The following is a 14738-nucleotide window of genomic DNA, read 5'->3' as shown; positions in this document are numbered from 1 at the left end:
ATCCTAATCTAGACAATATCCATTGACTCATTGTGTGTTTAGACTAGGTGAGTTAGCCGGCCAATCAGATGAAAGCATGATCATCACACCAGGCGATGGTGCTTTTGATATTGTTGGAAGGTGCCAAGTCATGATGGAAAAAAGGAAGCATGAAGTCCACTAAAATTTCCAGGGAAATCGCTATGCAGACTTAATAAAATAAAGTGGACAAACACTAGCAGGTAATCTATATCATGACACCACTTTGGAAACTATAGTGGACCAGAAGCAGTGTCGATTCTGTTTACAAATAAAAAGCTAACTTTAATTTTCATTTTACCAGACTTTGTACCACAGATAAACTTTCAAGTTATGTTTTTCTCAGCCCAGGTAAAACGTCTCAGACATGTCATTTGGTTCAGGAATGACTTATTGCAAAGAACATGACAATTGGAGTTGATTTCTTCATACTTCTGTTTTCCTGTTGTTTTTGAAGCTCTGACTCCAGTGGAAATCCATGCCTGTTAACCGTCCCAAAACCTTTAAATAACCAAGGCTGCAATATACCTGCTGCCCTGACTCTATTTTTCTACCACACTTTTTTCTGCCAGCAAACTTTCACTTAATAAGCAGCACTTTGAGAACAATAGGCTCACTTAACAATTAGATTGCTCCTTTAAATGTTCAATCTCCCATAGGATTTAGCGTATTATTCTTATATGATACTGTGCAAACTAAAATGCACATTTTCATTTCAAATTATCTAAATTAACATAAACTAGCGATTAAAACACGTCATGCAATACATCTATGTCAGCTTCATGTTTTTCCTTGAATTAATGAAATAACTGAAATTTTGGAGGATATTTATATATGCTGAGTGATTCAGCTAGAGAAGGTGGGTAAAGCCTGGACAGGCTGTCAGCCATATCTGTAGCACAAGGCCCGTCACTCCCCTGCTCCCTTCTTGCATAACGCTCCCTAATTGCAAATGCTCGACGTGTGAAGCTGATGGCGCCCAGGAAAAAAAAACGTGAATCATTTCGTCCTGGGGTGAAGGAACAAATGAAACAAAATCATTAACGCAGAGAAGAGAAAGACATGCGCGCAGTGTACCGAGGCGAGCGTTTTATAAAATGGACCCCGGAACCTTCTGCTGCTGCTCTGCTGGCGCTGTCCGTTTCAGCACCGCGCCAACGCACGCGCACTAACACGTGCAACGCGTGAATGCGTAAATTGGGGGAAATCAAAACCAAGCTGTCCTTAGCAATAAAATACCACTCACGCTGCCTGAATACCTTCCTGTAGATTTAATCTTGATCTCACAAAGATTGATCCATACTAGATTGATCTGATCACATTCTGGGCGTGTTTTACGCAAAAAATTGACATCCGTGCTGGAAGTGTTTCCTAAAGCAGATCCGTTAAAAGATGGGCTTCCTTACGAGATCTTTTTGTTTAATATTTTATCACGTAGGAAAAGTCCTGGTCCTCTTGTGAGCTGGAGGTGATAATGTGCAGAGAAGTGGCCCGCTCCAACCGAAGCGGCACTGCTGCAGTGGGTGGTTTGCATGTTGCAAATGTCACGCTGAGAGACACGGGATCGCCAAACTCGCGAGTTGCCTTCATTTTTTCACCCCCAATCCAATAAGCACCAATATGACCTTGGAGCTACTCAGCCTTAAAATGTATTAAATCTGATGTGTGTTGTTTTTTTCTCGGTACATTCTGTGCGTTTTTGCGCGCAGAGCATCTGCACCACACCCGAGGAGCCATGTCGACAACCAGATCAATAACAGTCTATATGTGCAGAAAAAAGGGAAATATAAAACAGAAATGGAGAAAATGAAGCTGAATACATAGTTTGAAGCATGAAGGGAGCCTATCCCATAAGAGCAGTCACTGCCACACCAATATCTCCCGTAGGATCGTACATTTCTTCACTGTCATCGCAATACTTACATTTCCTTCTTCTCAAATCCTTCTGCTTTGAATCCATCCCCCGGAAAAAACAAATCAGAAAACGCAGCAGTAAAAGTAATAATAATAAAACAACAGCTTTTTCGAGCAAGCTGCACCCAGAACCAGATCTCACTTACAAATCACCTTCCTTTCTCATCTAACTGCTCGACGGATTCCTGCATTTTAGCACAATTTAATCAACCCTAGAGATTAAATATATTATTTCCTTTAGCTCTGGTGCAGATGACATATATTCACAGGGCGCAGACACCCTCTTACTTCCAGTTCCAAAAAAAATTTATAAAAAAGAAAAGACGCGGAGCGGTGATGAGCTCTGCGACATTCAACCAGCAGATGGGAGGGAAAAAACTAACCTTCAGGCCCGAGTCATCCCAAACCAGCTGCAAATATGAATGATACTCACTTTGCGACGGTTACAGTGAATCTGGGGAGTCGGTGCAGGACTGCAGATGTGGGAAAGGTTGAGAAGAAACTGCGGTTGTCGCCATATTGTTGCTGCTGTCTTCTCCCTCAGTGAGAGCAGCTTCCCTGCATAATTGATGACTCTCAGCAGAATGTGAGGGAGTGTCGGGGAGTGCGCCTCGGTTTAAAAATCCTAAAGGTCATTCAGGCCTGCACTTAGTGCAAAAAACCCCACAGTGCGTCTGATTATCCCCATCAAGAAGCGCACTGCTCTTTTTTTTTTTTTTTTTTTTTTTTTTTTTTTGACTCTCTGCAAGTTCAGTGCAGGAATTTATCGTTTGTGGGACACATGACTGATGCTCAGAGGAAAAAAGATACTGGATATTCTTCTGAGTGCAATATTTACTGAAAAATGAATAATTTGTTTTGGTGTTTTAGAGCTATAACTTTAATACAGTTTGTCAAATAAAACTATACAGCCGAGTATTTATTTTTTGTAAAAAAAAAAAAAAAAAAAAATGCTTTTATCATCTATCTTTCATTAAACTGTCTTATGAAAAAACATTTTTTTTAGTGCAAGACGTTTAAAACAGTTTATTTTCATTGGGCTACTTTCCTACCTGGGAGCATTACCGATCCGTTGAAGATATGACGTCACGAGGTTAACTGTTATGGTTTAGATTTTGTTTTATTTAAATGCGTTGGAGGCTAAAACAAAATGATGGATGTGAAGTTTGTCGTCCTGTTTGTGAGCGTGGTGTGTTTGACCGAGACAGCTCCAAAGCAGCAGAGTAAGTAGTAAACTGGTAACTAGATCTTATCTGATTCTACTTTTTGTTTGCAGTCACTTTATTATTTTTCTAAGTAGTAAAGAGTGGACGTTGATCACCGGACATTTCTATGGCCGTTACTGCATATAACTGGTTGAACAGATTCATTTAACACCTCTAAGCACATGGAAAGCGAACCCCAAGGATGAAGCTGAACTTGACTAGTTTCTGTTAGTCTTTCTGTTTCCCTTAATGCTGCTCACAGGTGTTACAATTAAAATTAGGTAAAAATTATGTTTGGGCTTCATTTGCATGAGTATATTTAAATGTAAAACTCCCTTTTATTTTAAAAGAAGAGCAGATTCTTGTGTTGAGTTTGCATAGATCTCCATTTACAGCCAATTCAAACAGACAGACAGAAAAAAAAAAAGAAAAAAAGTCCATATTTCATACCAAATGAAATTTTTATCTCCCTATTGTTTGCCCAAACTCATTGCCCTCTCTGTTGTAATATGGGGATTTAATCATTTACATCAAATCCTAATCAATAAATGATGCATGATATTCAACACAAAGGCTTATATTTGACATATTTGATGACATATTGTTCTTAAAGTTATTCCAAATTATGCCTAATCAAGCTGGTTTATAAACTAACCATATGTTGTATGAGCTATATTTCGAAACATTTATAATTTTATAAGAGAAAATGTGTTTTCCTCTGTATCTATTTAACTAATTCAGGAAGTTCAATTCAATTTCAATTCAGTTTATTTATATAGCACCAATTCACAAAATGTCATCTCAAGGCACTTTACAGCTCACCAGATCATAAAGTCAAATGGATTCAAAGTTTTCTATCTAAGGAAAACTAGTTGATTGCATCGACTCATTGACTCCAATGCAATCCCTCACACTAAGCATGCTTGTAGCGACAGTCGAGAGGAAAAAACTCCCTTTTAACAGGAAGCAACCTCCAGCAGAACCAGGCTCAGTGTGAGCGGCCATCTGCTGAGGCCGACTGGGGTTCAAGGAGACAGAAGCAGAGATACAAAAAGCAGCTGTAAAAGGTGGCCCCGTCTAGGAAACACACAGCCAGGCAGACGAGCTCCGAGCCAGCTCCCATGTCAGAGGATGAAGAGAGCACATCCAGCCAATCACAGTCAGAGAAACAGGACTACACTGGAAAAACAGGCCGATCTCCAACATCTATAAACAAAGGTGTTGATTGCAACAGCATAGCTGATATTTCTCTCCAGGATGGAGTCACAGACAAACAGGAACAGACGAGGCGAAGCTGCTATGAGAAAAAGCAGAGAGAGCAGAACATTAGAGATTGAACTAATAGATTGTGCAGAGTGGGTGAATACAGATAGAATGAAACAGAATGATGAAATAGCGGAAAATTATGAGTAATATTTAAAGATGTAAAAGAGGATAAGAATGACCTCACTTTATCACAGCATCAACATGTTATGGTTACAGTTTTCATACAGAAGTTTTATTTGATGTTGTTGATCAGGCTGCGGGCAGCGGTCCATGGTCGGCCCACCTGGACTGTCTAAGATAGTCGGAGGCCGAGAGGCTCCTGAGGGAGCCTGGCCCTGGCAGGTCAGCATCCAGATATTTTCCAGTCACCACTGTGGCGGCACAATCGTCAACAGCCTGTGGATTCTCACCGCAGCACACTGCTTCAACTTCCACAAGTGAGTTTAATGTAATCGCATTCCGTCTGCAGATAATGAAAGCGGAAGAGAAACAATTTAGTGATACAACTACAAAGTCCTTTTAGAGTATTTTGAAATTTTAGAAATGTTTTCTCCTGTATCTAATTCTTTTCAGATTTCTCGGCAATGATTATTTCCAAGTGGTTATGGGACTTAATGTGTTTTCTACACCTGGGCCTCACACCCAGACGCGTTCCATCAGTAAAATCATAATGCATGAAGACTACGATGAGTTCACATCCGACAACGATGTGGCTCTGCTGCTGCTTAGCTCCCCCCTCAACTTCACAGATCACGTCCAGCCTTGCTGCACTCCTCATAACATGAGCCAAGAGGCTGCCCTCAACCTGAGCTACTGCTTCATCACTGGATGGGGAAGCACCTACTTCAACGGTTAGTGCTGAGACTTCATGTTGTCTTTGAACTCAAACAGCCACTACCTTATATATGAAGCATCTGGTTCTTTCATATTTTATTAATAACCAAAAAAAAACATTTAATGCCTACTATCAATTTGTTTTATTCAAGATTAAAAGCAGCATATATTAATCTAGGACTTTAAACATACAAGGTCAATGATGATGATTATTGCTGCTGTTGTTTGTGCTAGGTGAGCCAGTGGACAGGATGCTGGAGGCTGAGGTAGAGCTCATCAACAGAACCAGGTGTAACCAAGAAACCTGGTACAACGGCATCATCACAGAAAATATGATCTGTGCAGGACTGGAGACAGGGGGCGTGGACACTTGTCAGGTTAGGTTATTATCATGCTCATTTCCAAAGCCCTTCTGCTGCAGAGTAAAACAGCTGTCTCAATTGTGGTGTAGGGTGACAGCGGAGGTCCACTGCAGTGCTACAGCGAGAAGGAAAAAAGCTTCTATGTAGTAGGGGTGACAAGCTTCGGGGAGAAGTGTGGACTGCCCTACAGACCAGGAGTGTATTCAAAAACCAGCAGGTTTGCAGACTGGCTCAATGCAAATCAGGAGCAAACTAGAGCTTGTGCACACAGGCTGAGCGGGGGACTGATCACAGCTCTGCTCTTTGCTGTCCTGATGCTGCTCTAAAACATCCTCTCTGTCTGCAGAAAGCAGAATCATTAAAACACAAAGCAAACAAAAGCTGCATTGGTGTTATTCTTTTATTTATGGGAATGGAAAAGAATAAATATTTGTTGATTAATTTTAATTATTATACATATTTAAAAGTAGCAATAATGGTAAATTATAATTTGTCACAAATAAAGAGCTCCTGTTGGCTAGAATAGATTGTTGTCTTACTTTCTATTATGCATTTTAATATTGCAATAGTATTCACAGCCAGTGACTTTACCATGTGGACGCAGCATTGGGCTTCCTTAGGGAAAGTTTCACACAAATCATTAATAAACATGCCCCTTTTGAGAGATTTACAGTAAGGTTTTCCATTGAAGTATCATATATTATTCCTGAGCGATATCCAGCCTAGGTAAAGAAACGGATCACAGGTTCTACCTCAGACCGGCTTTTCTATCATTCAAGACAAACTGCTTTAATCAGCATTTTATTACCTCCTGGCTCCTTGTTTGATTTTGCTTATTCTATAGCTGGGAAACATAGTTTGATGCCATTGGTACAGTTTTTGATTTTTAACCCTTTTTTTCCTCTTTTTTTATTAACCTGTTTATGATTTTATGGCAATTACTCACACCCCCAAATGCAAAAAAAAAAAAAAAAAACAAACAAAAAAAACCTTCAAACTAATTTTAACTGCTGTCATTATTTAAATAGACTGCTTTAAGTGAAGTTGAGCCCTCTAGCCTTTGTCACTGTATTTTTTCTTTATTATTCAGTTTTATCTTTTAACTACTTTAAATGTATTATTGGGATACATAGCTATCTTTTAATATCAATATTCTGTAATGTAAACTGACTTTAAATAAAGTATTGAAGAAAAAAAAACTTTTTTATTTTTAAGGGAGCAAAAACAGTGACCCCTGGTGGTGGAAACGTGGTATGTCTCTGGCAAGAGACAAAAGCTCAAGAAAAGCATCAGGATAGAAAAAAAGGGTAAAAAAGCAGAAGAAAGTTTGACAAAGCATTTTTATTTGACATGAAACACATCGAATGACAGTGTGACATTGTTGTTTTTTTCCAAAAGACATGTTAGAGGTTATCGCACCACTGACAAGTCCAGAATGTGGTTTTGCTGCAGCTTAACGATGCATCGTGGACAGACTGTTGTTGAGGTATACAGACTGGTCTTTTTTCTTTTATATAGATTTGAGTGAAATGATTCTTTTTCTTTGCAATCTCTACATTTTGTGCTTAGAACAACTGTAGGGTTGAAATGTCTTGGAAGTGAATATTAAGGTGAAAAAAAAAGGCAGATGTTACAGGTTGCATTGTTTCTGTTGAGATTTTGCATCAGCTCTACAGAGCTTTGAAATAGTTAACGTCTTTAGGACCTTTAAGGAAATGTTAACCTCCACATCCAGAAATGAGCCTTTTTGCAGTGACACTGAAGGACTGAAATCTGTTCACGGCACCTTATTGAATAGCACCAAGGTCTATTGAAAAGGCTTGAAGGCCAAAGTGAAATTATAAAACTTTATTAAAAGTCGTTGTAGTGAAACAGTAGCAACAAAGCAATTATCACACAGTTATTCATGAGTAACCAAACGACTGGCTTGCGTGCATGTCCTCTCTGAAAAGTGGTCTGTGCCGCTGCTAAGGATTCAGTTTGCAGAGGTTGTGCAGCTCCAGATGGAAAATCGCATCAGAGGGGAAAACCTCAGTGAAACCCCTTAACAAAATATATTAAATTCAAAATATGGATGGGAAGTGTAAAAATACAGTGGAGGCGACATAAAAATAAAAGAAATAATAAAAAGAAAAAAAAGAAGTTCAATATTTTGGGATTTTTATAAAAGATTAACCTTGTTGCACCATATTAGCCAAGTATCATTAAGACACACACACACTCACACTCTCGGGGACACGCCCACATACACCTAATGATATTGGGAAAGTGCACATTGCTCCTGTCCATGTTCCCTGTCTTTTTCAATGAGACGTAGTTCAACAAGCAATGCAGAAAAGAAATGCTGTCAAGTATGAAAGATCAGTCAAGTTTTTATCTACAGACTCCATCTGCATGTACACAGTAACACTAGTAATACAGTATCTCACTTCTAAAATACAGTAAACAGACAATTTTAACCCTTATCTATTTTTTTTCCTTTACTGCGGTACTTTTTCCTTTAAAGAAGTATTTGCCCATTTTAAATGCATTTTTAAATGCAGCTTTCAGGGATTTCTAATTTTTTTCCCCCATCAGTGTTACAGACATTCCAAAATAATTGGGTTAGATATTGATTTGAATTTTTTTTTAAAAGAAGCAAGGACTATAAGGTTAACGAGAACAACACACCCTCTTTCTAAAAACAATAAAAAAAAAGCAGATGCCTGCTTCTGGTTTCCCATCGCAAGCAATTCCTTATAAAATAGGGAGAGTAGCTCCACAGGTTTTACTAAGGCAAAAATATCTCCACACTTCTTGCACCTTTACTCTTAAAATGTGATATTTTATCCATCAGAAATGTCTGAGAATTAAAAGGCACTACTCTGCCTTCAGATCATCTACATGTTTTTAATCATCTGCAAATAAAAACAGCTAGGATTACTGATTTACCTCTACACTCTGCTGAAAGGTTTTGGCTCAAATGAGCACCTCAGGCTTAACCCAGCAAAAAAAAAAAAAAAACTATCCCGGGAAACTAGTTCATTAAAACTAAAGAGAAATATATATTTTAATAGATTACATCAACAAAAGATGTTTTGTGTCATGAATATTATGTTTTTTTCCCCCTAAAAATAAAATTAGTTTGTGCCTCTCATAAGTAACCACTGCTGAAACAAACTTCAGATCCTAAGAAGAACGAGCAACAGGGTGAACTGAAGGATCATCTATTGAAAGCAGGCCTGCAAGCCACTAGGAGGAAGTGCAAATAAATCAACTTTTACTGCTGCATATCAGCAAGGCAGCCATATTGGATTTTTTAGATTTAAACAATTGAGGAACCTAATATCTTTCCACCCTGAATCCTGACTGCAGGCGACATTTCTATTCATTTTTCTGTTGGAACTTGTATTTCTTTGTCTCTTTTTCCACAACCCATCAATTGCTTTTGTTTGTAACACACATCAAATGTACCAAAGTATGCAATGGTTTTGCAAAAAATATGATTTATCTATTAAGGTCTTAAAGGAACTGTAGGGAAAATGTGAATTACTTTTTCTATGCCTGTAAGGAGCACAGAGCAGCAATGCACCTTTGTCTTCCATACAACAAATTTGCTGTATGGAAAGCCTAAAACATTGATGGTTAATCGTCAGTCAGCTGTGTGCAGACTAGCTACTGCATCAGAAGTAACTAACAAGCCAGTATCTACTGGTTTTATTCAGTGTTACTATAAAAAGACTGCAAAAAAAAAGCTGTAATTGATCCTTTGCTTTTTGCACAGACAGTTTTTTTTGGAGCAAATTCAAATCAGTTTAGGATCACAAAAAATTATTGTAAATCAGTATTTAAAAAGATCTACATGTCTAAGTATACAGAATCTGCTGCATTTTCCTTTAATGTTTTTATACCATAGGAGTTTAATAATGACCCATGCCTAGCTGGGAATTAGTAATATCAGCAGAGCCTCTGATGACCCTTCTGCTCTAGTAAAGTTGACTATGCATGGTTACATGGTTGAGAAGATGATCATCTTTAAAATCTGCATATTTTTTTCCCAGTGTCCTTCAGTCGGTTATAAAGGCTTGATTTTTTAGTTGATATTCTTAGGATTTTGTGTTTCTTTATAGTTGCTGATGAGAGGCAAAAACGTGCTATATCTTAAACTGTCCTCCTGATGAACCGATTAGGACATGTTGGTTTATCTGTTATTAAATCATTTCTAGCAATCTGTATGCAGATATCTGCTGCACCTCCAGGTCGCATGCACACCTAAACTCCAGAAATATCTGCAAGTCCTGCTAATATTTCTTAAAATAAGGTTATCAAAATGATCTTATCTACCTTAGCATGTCCTAGCACACAAAAAAAAAAAAAACAAGAAAACGAAGCAATCCGTTTTATATTCACCAATTCGTTCTTTTTTTTCTTTTTTTTTTTTTAACATAGAGGTGGAATCTAAGTGTATTTTTAGGACTTTTTTGACAAGTGAAGGCCAAAGCTGTGTCTGCAGGTTGACAGCAGGTGAGGAGGCCAGAGCCACTGTGCTCCTGGTGGGAAGTCAGAGAGTCGGGATGGGACTCCCTGGTGGCACTTCTTTTTCAATACTGATGTGGATTTTTTTCCAGTGGAAGCAGCAGCAGCTGGTGTGAGCAGTTGGTTCTCCTTTGGAGGCAGGACACAAAGCCAGACGTGCAAAAGGTGGAGAAAGTTCCAGTGCACCCCTGTCTTTAAAAGTTTGGATGTTGAAAAAAACAAGACAAAATAATGAAAATTAAAAACATTTAATGATCGAGTCTTCCGTCTTTGATGGGAGCAAGATACTAAAAATACTTAAAAAACATGATTAGGAATGCAGAGGGAGAAACGGGCTTCAGAGAGCAAATGAAGTTCAAATTTCCTCAAAGTGAACGATGCGTTTCCTCGAAAGAGGATAGAAGATTTCACCCTTGTTCTTGGAAATCCCGGTGAACCTGGGCTGCAGCAGTCGAGCAGGTGGAACAAAAGCAGGAATAGTTTCTGAAAAGGGAAGCATTCATTGTTACAGCACTGGCACTGTGCTTGCATTCCCACGTCGCTTTTCTCTTTTGAACGTCTCTGAGAGCCGACGTGGTGGCGGCCGTGGTTTACGCCCCTCAGGTCTTCTCCAACCTTGGCTCAGTTTTCTGCATCAGTCTCTGAAAGTTGTTCACATGTTGTAGGCCACATAGATGGGGTCAAGTTGGTCTGCTAGGAAGGAGTCCCGCAGATGCATTCTCTGCTTCTCCCCTCTAGAGTTGATGGGGATGACCCCGGGGTCGACAATGACCACCACCCCCACAATGAGGTGGTGCTCCTCCAGGACCACGTTAGTGACCAGCGGCACCAGATCTAAGGCCTCTTGCTCTGAGCCGCTGAGCTCCGCCACCACCACCAGCAGGTTGGTCCACGTAAACACGGCACTGCGAAGGATGCAAGAAAAAAAGTTCAGTTTGCTGCTGTTACAAAGAGCTGAGCAGTGTTAGGCACCATAGAAACCTCACCTCTCTGCGATGCTGCGGTGGGCTCTGGAAACAGATGTCTCAATGTCGATGGGGTGATAACGCAACCCCCTCAACTCCAAGGTCTCATCCAGAGAGCCCACAACAAACAAGGCATCATGGCGATCTGTCAGAAAAAAACAAAAACAAACAAAACAAAAGTTACTATGTTAGTGTTATTACATAGTTTCCTTTCATATGGTAACTACAGGTACACCAACATAGGAAACTGATTCACCGCAATGGCTTTTTAGTTGACTTTTGGCATTAAACTGCAGCTTATAGTTGAATATTTAAAATGGCTCAATCACATAAAAAAAACTAATTCAACATTTTATGACAGATAAGTCATTTAATTCCAAAAAAGTCAAAAACAAACCACTGGACTTTTTTTGTAATGGGGAGAGGTTAAGGTCGTTGTTGGCCTACAAATCCAACCGATACTAGCGTGCCTCTGTAAAGGGAAGTCATTGAGGTCGTTGTCGGCCTGGCTACAGGAACGATGTTTTGACCACCTGCATGGCGATGAGGATGAGTTGATAGTGGGAAGGAACTCACAATCCTCGAAAACCTATAACTGCGTTATAGGTTTTCGAGAGCTGAAACCTCCCCCTCTATTTAAGGTTGTTTTTTTTGTCTCTCTTAACATAAATGGCTTCCTCCACATCCCTTTCAAACCACCTGTCTTCTTTGTATAAAATGTGAATATTCTGGTCTTCGTTTGAGGACATCGCGCCTGTAAGCCGGGCCAAAAATGACCCTAACTAGTCCACATCACAAGGGGTGGACTTTTTTTTTTTTGGGCTACTCTATAAAGCCTGGTGCTCCACGCTACTCCAGACAATTTGAATTGAGGAAGCTTTCTGGATGGGAAGCAAAACGTTTTCAAACGTGGAAAACAAAAAAAATCCTCTGGTTTGTTTTTAACTTTTTTTTTAGATTTCAATTTCTTCACCAATTTTATCAACTGAGGGGTGTTTACTATATACATGTGTGAATCATTTCAAGCCTCTTTTTGTAATTTCAATGCTTAAATAAATGAATCACATTTACAGCAAGTGTGGTTTAAGGAAACCATTTAGCTTCTGATTACAAAGGAATAAAACAAACATCTGAAGCAAAGCTGGGATGCTATAAAAACCTGTGCAATAATTTGCTCTGTTTAACGTCTCTTAGCTGTAGGTCGTACACATGAACACAAACAGCAGAACATCAATGAATGTGTTTGGCTTTTACCTCCACTCGCATCCAGCAGCTCAGTTCTCTTGATGAAGCCCAGGTATCCCGTCCTGGCCCAGAGAGTCTGCGGATCCCCAAAGCTCAGTTTGGTGTTGAAGTGATCCGCCTGCAGGCTCTCCTCTCCATAAATGGTGTAGTAGCCGCTGGCGCTGTGAGGAGAGTTCACCCAAATCTACAAAAACACAAACGAAGTCATTTTTGAGTTGAATTTTGCATCAATGCTGATAGAAAGAGAGAATAAATAATCCTGGGTGGTTTATAGCATTAGCCAGTTTGGTTAACTTTCCATCAATGAATCTAAAATCACCTTAAGAAAAAAACCAAGCCTTCCCTCTAAGACTTTCTGCTAACTTACCTCTCCAAGATGGGAGTCTCCCAGTGGGCCCCTGGTCTCTGGGTTCACTATGATGACTCTGACTCCTGGCAGAATCTTGAGGTAAAAACAAAATATAAGTATATATATATAACTCAAAATACAATCAAAGATCTTTATTTTCTTTCTCACCATGTAGAAAAACAAGTGTTGAATAGATCAGTAAACACTTACAGTTCCAGATTCCATCAGTGGAAGACTCTGTGGAGCTCCCTTTTCCACAAGTCTCACCCTACAAACAACAAATATATACATTTATTTAATAAATGTTTGCTCATAGCACAACATTGTGTGACCACTGTTAATGTCTCTGGCTGCAGTCTTTGGTTCTTTGGTCTTACCTGTCGTGACGCAGGGACTTCATATCCACATAAACAGTGGAGGGATCTGGTCCAGAAGTCCCCTAGTTACACAGAAAGGAATATTATTTATGTTTATGTAAAGTTTCAGCTCAGCAGAATAAAAACAAACGCTAGGGTCAAGTTTGGTTATTTGGAAGAAGTTTTATGATAGATACCTGTAACCCGATGGCCAGATTCACCCTAGAGCCAAAAGCGGTGCTGACGGCCCGAGGCGACAGGCCAAGATCTTTGAAGAGCTTGGAAAAGGACTGAGAGAGGGCGAGACGAGGTCGCTCCTCAGCTACGACCACACAGCTCCGCACACACGACAGGTTCAGACCCCGCGCCTGAAAACACACACAGCTGATCATCAGTCAGCTGTAGACTGAGGCTGATGTACGGCAAGCAGAAAACACTTAAAGTCAGGAAAGAACTAAATAAAAAAAAAAAAAACTTCCCATATTAAAACTCTGTACTCAGACCTAAAAAAGTATTTTAAAAATTCATTGTATCAAGCACCAAAACTGCCCACCTGCGAAAATGAAAATAAATTGATAAGCTTCTGTTGTATTCATAATTTAACAGGTAATAGTTTAAAATAATTGTGCTTAAATACATTTTATCAATGAATAAAAAAGTTATACAAGCAACATTATAAAATTTGCCAACTAGGGAATCTTGACCTTTAACCTTTAGGTTTATCACCTTTAAAAGCGCCTTTGAAGGCAACACTGCAATGTTGCAAAATTAAACCACCTCAGAGTTTTGGAATCCAATAGCATCAGATCAAGAAGTCATGCAGTGTCTAGAAAATTAATACCTCTGGATTAAATCTTACATTAGTTAAGTGTCATATAAGTTACACTGTCTAAAAACTTTTAGCTTAGTTAGCTCTGGGTGACATGACTCATTTAGCGACAGACCTAAATGAGTTAAAAAGGCGTGTTTTTGAAAAGGAGCCAGAGCATCAATATGCAATATATGCTTTACGTTCACCTGAAAAGTCATTTATTTGGGTCAAGGATTACACAGTGCAACTTTAAATAGATATTTTCTATGTGTCACATTTACAATTCATTAACTGAGTTGTAACTCAGTTTAAAAAAAATATTTTATTGAACATGTGGCTTATTTTGTCAATGTATTTCTTTGGCCACTAATACATTTCTATGGAGCATTAATAAGGTGTCTGTCCTTTGTCTGTACACTTTTAAGACCATGAAAAACTCAAAACAGTCTAGCATATTAAAAAAATGTTATGACGGCTTTAAACTTAAATTTGTTTTTGCACTGAGCATAAAAACACTTTAGCGATTCGTTTTAGGCTTTAAAGAATTGAGCACGAATGTTCCTCCCTCTGTCTAAACCTGTCAACTCATATCCCTGACATTTCATTAATACTTATTAGAAAATATATTGTAAACACATCTAGTGGAGAGCAACCCTGACCTTCAGCATCTCCGTCTGCGTTCCCAGGCCTTTGGTGCACAGCTCCATGACAGAGTAGGAGCAGAAAGTGTCTCTGATCTTGTACTGACTGAGCGTGGTCAGCCACAGAGGCAGCGAGGTCTCCAGCTCCATTGGAGGAATAAGGATAGACTGGTGACCTGAGTAAACACTGAGAAAGACAAAACATTAGACACAGCAGACATAGAACCATTAACTGCAGCCAATTTTATAGAGGAGCA

At 39.2% G+C, this 14738-nt stretch overlaps 3 protein-coding genes across 11 annotated transcripts in view; 1 reads left to right on the top strand and 2 right to left on the bottom strand.

Annotated features, from left to right (window-relative positions):
* The window catches only part of scn8aa (sodium channel, voltage gated, type VIII, alpha subunit a), a 67989-nt gene extending 65372 nt beyond the window's left edge, over positions 1–2617 (bottom strand). For 7 of the 8 annotated variants that reach the window (XM_038283074.1, XM_038283079.1, XM_038283077.1 and 4 more), the window contains exon 1: positions 2366–2617. The gene's annotated coding sequence lies outside the window, so the exon portion shown is untranslated. Of the gene's footprint in view, positions 1–1941; positions 2282–2365 lie in introns of those variants that run through there. The other variant, XM_038283076.1, reaches the window with a different exon arrangement.
* Positions 2618–3085: 468 nt separating this feature from the next.
* On the top strand, positions 3086–5925 carry LOC119782251 (acrosin). Its single transcript, XM_038283139.1, has 5 exons — positions 3086–3155; positions 4657–4840; positions 4977–5254; positions 5472–5614; positions 5689–5925. The coding sequence occupies exons 1-5, from the start codon at positions 3086–3088 to the stop codon at positions 5923–5925; spliced, it is 912 nt and encodes a 303-aa protein (XP_038139067.1).
* Positions 5926–9987: 4062 nt separating this feature from the next.
* The window catches only part of dip2ba (disco-interacting protein 2 homolog Ba), a 60884-nt gene continuing 56133 nt past the window's right edge, over positions 9988–14738 (bottom strand). For both annotated transcript variants that reach the window (XM_038282952.1, XM_038282953.1), the window contains 8 exons: positions 14500–14668; positions 13227–13397; positions 13051–13112; positions 12884–12941; positions 12692–12766; positions 12334–12508; positions 11101–11224; positions 9988–11019 (listed from right to left, as the gene is read on the bottom strand). In XM_038282952.1, coding sequence (XP_038138880.1) covers positions 10767–11019; positions 11101–11224; positions 12334–12508; positions 12692–12766; positions 12884–12941; positions 13051–13112; positions 13227–13397; positions 14500–14668 — 1087 coding nt within the window. In that variant the 3' untranslated portion in view covers positions 9988–10766. The remainder of the gene's footprint in view (positions 11020–11100; positions 11225–12333; positions 12509–12691; positions 12767–12883; positions 12942–13050; positions 13113–13226; positions 13398–14499; positions 14669–14738) is intronic.

This window comes from Cyprinodon tularosa, unplaced genomic scaffold, assembly GCF_016077235.1.
Source record: "Cyprinodon tularosa strain WSP-4 unplaced genomic scaffold, ASM1607723v1 ctg19, whole genome shotgun sequence".
Taxonomy (NCBI): Eukaryota; Metazoa; Chordata; class Actinopteri; order Cyprinodontiformes; family Cyprinodontidae; genus Cyprinodon; species Cyprinodon tularosa.
Note: the sequence above shows the minus strand (reverse complement) of the source record. Positions and strands in the feature narration are given on the sequence as shown.

Coding starts and splice junctions, on each gene's coding strand:
- LOC119782251 (XM_038283139.1), top strand. CDS start 3,086: ATGGATGTGAAGTTTGTCGTCCTGTTTGTGAGCGTGGTGTGTTTGACC. Junction 3,156..4,656: donor GACAGCTCCAAAGCAGCAGA/GTAAGTAGTAAA, acceptor GTTGTTGATCAG/GCTGCGGGCAGCGGTCCATG. Junction 5,615..5,688: donor GGGGCGTGGACACTTGTCAG/GTTAGGTTATTA, acceptor ATTGTGGTGTAG/GGTGACAGCGGAGGTCCACT.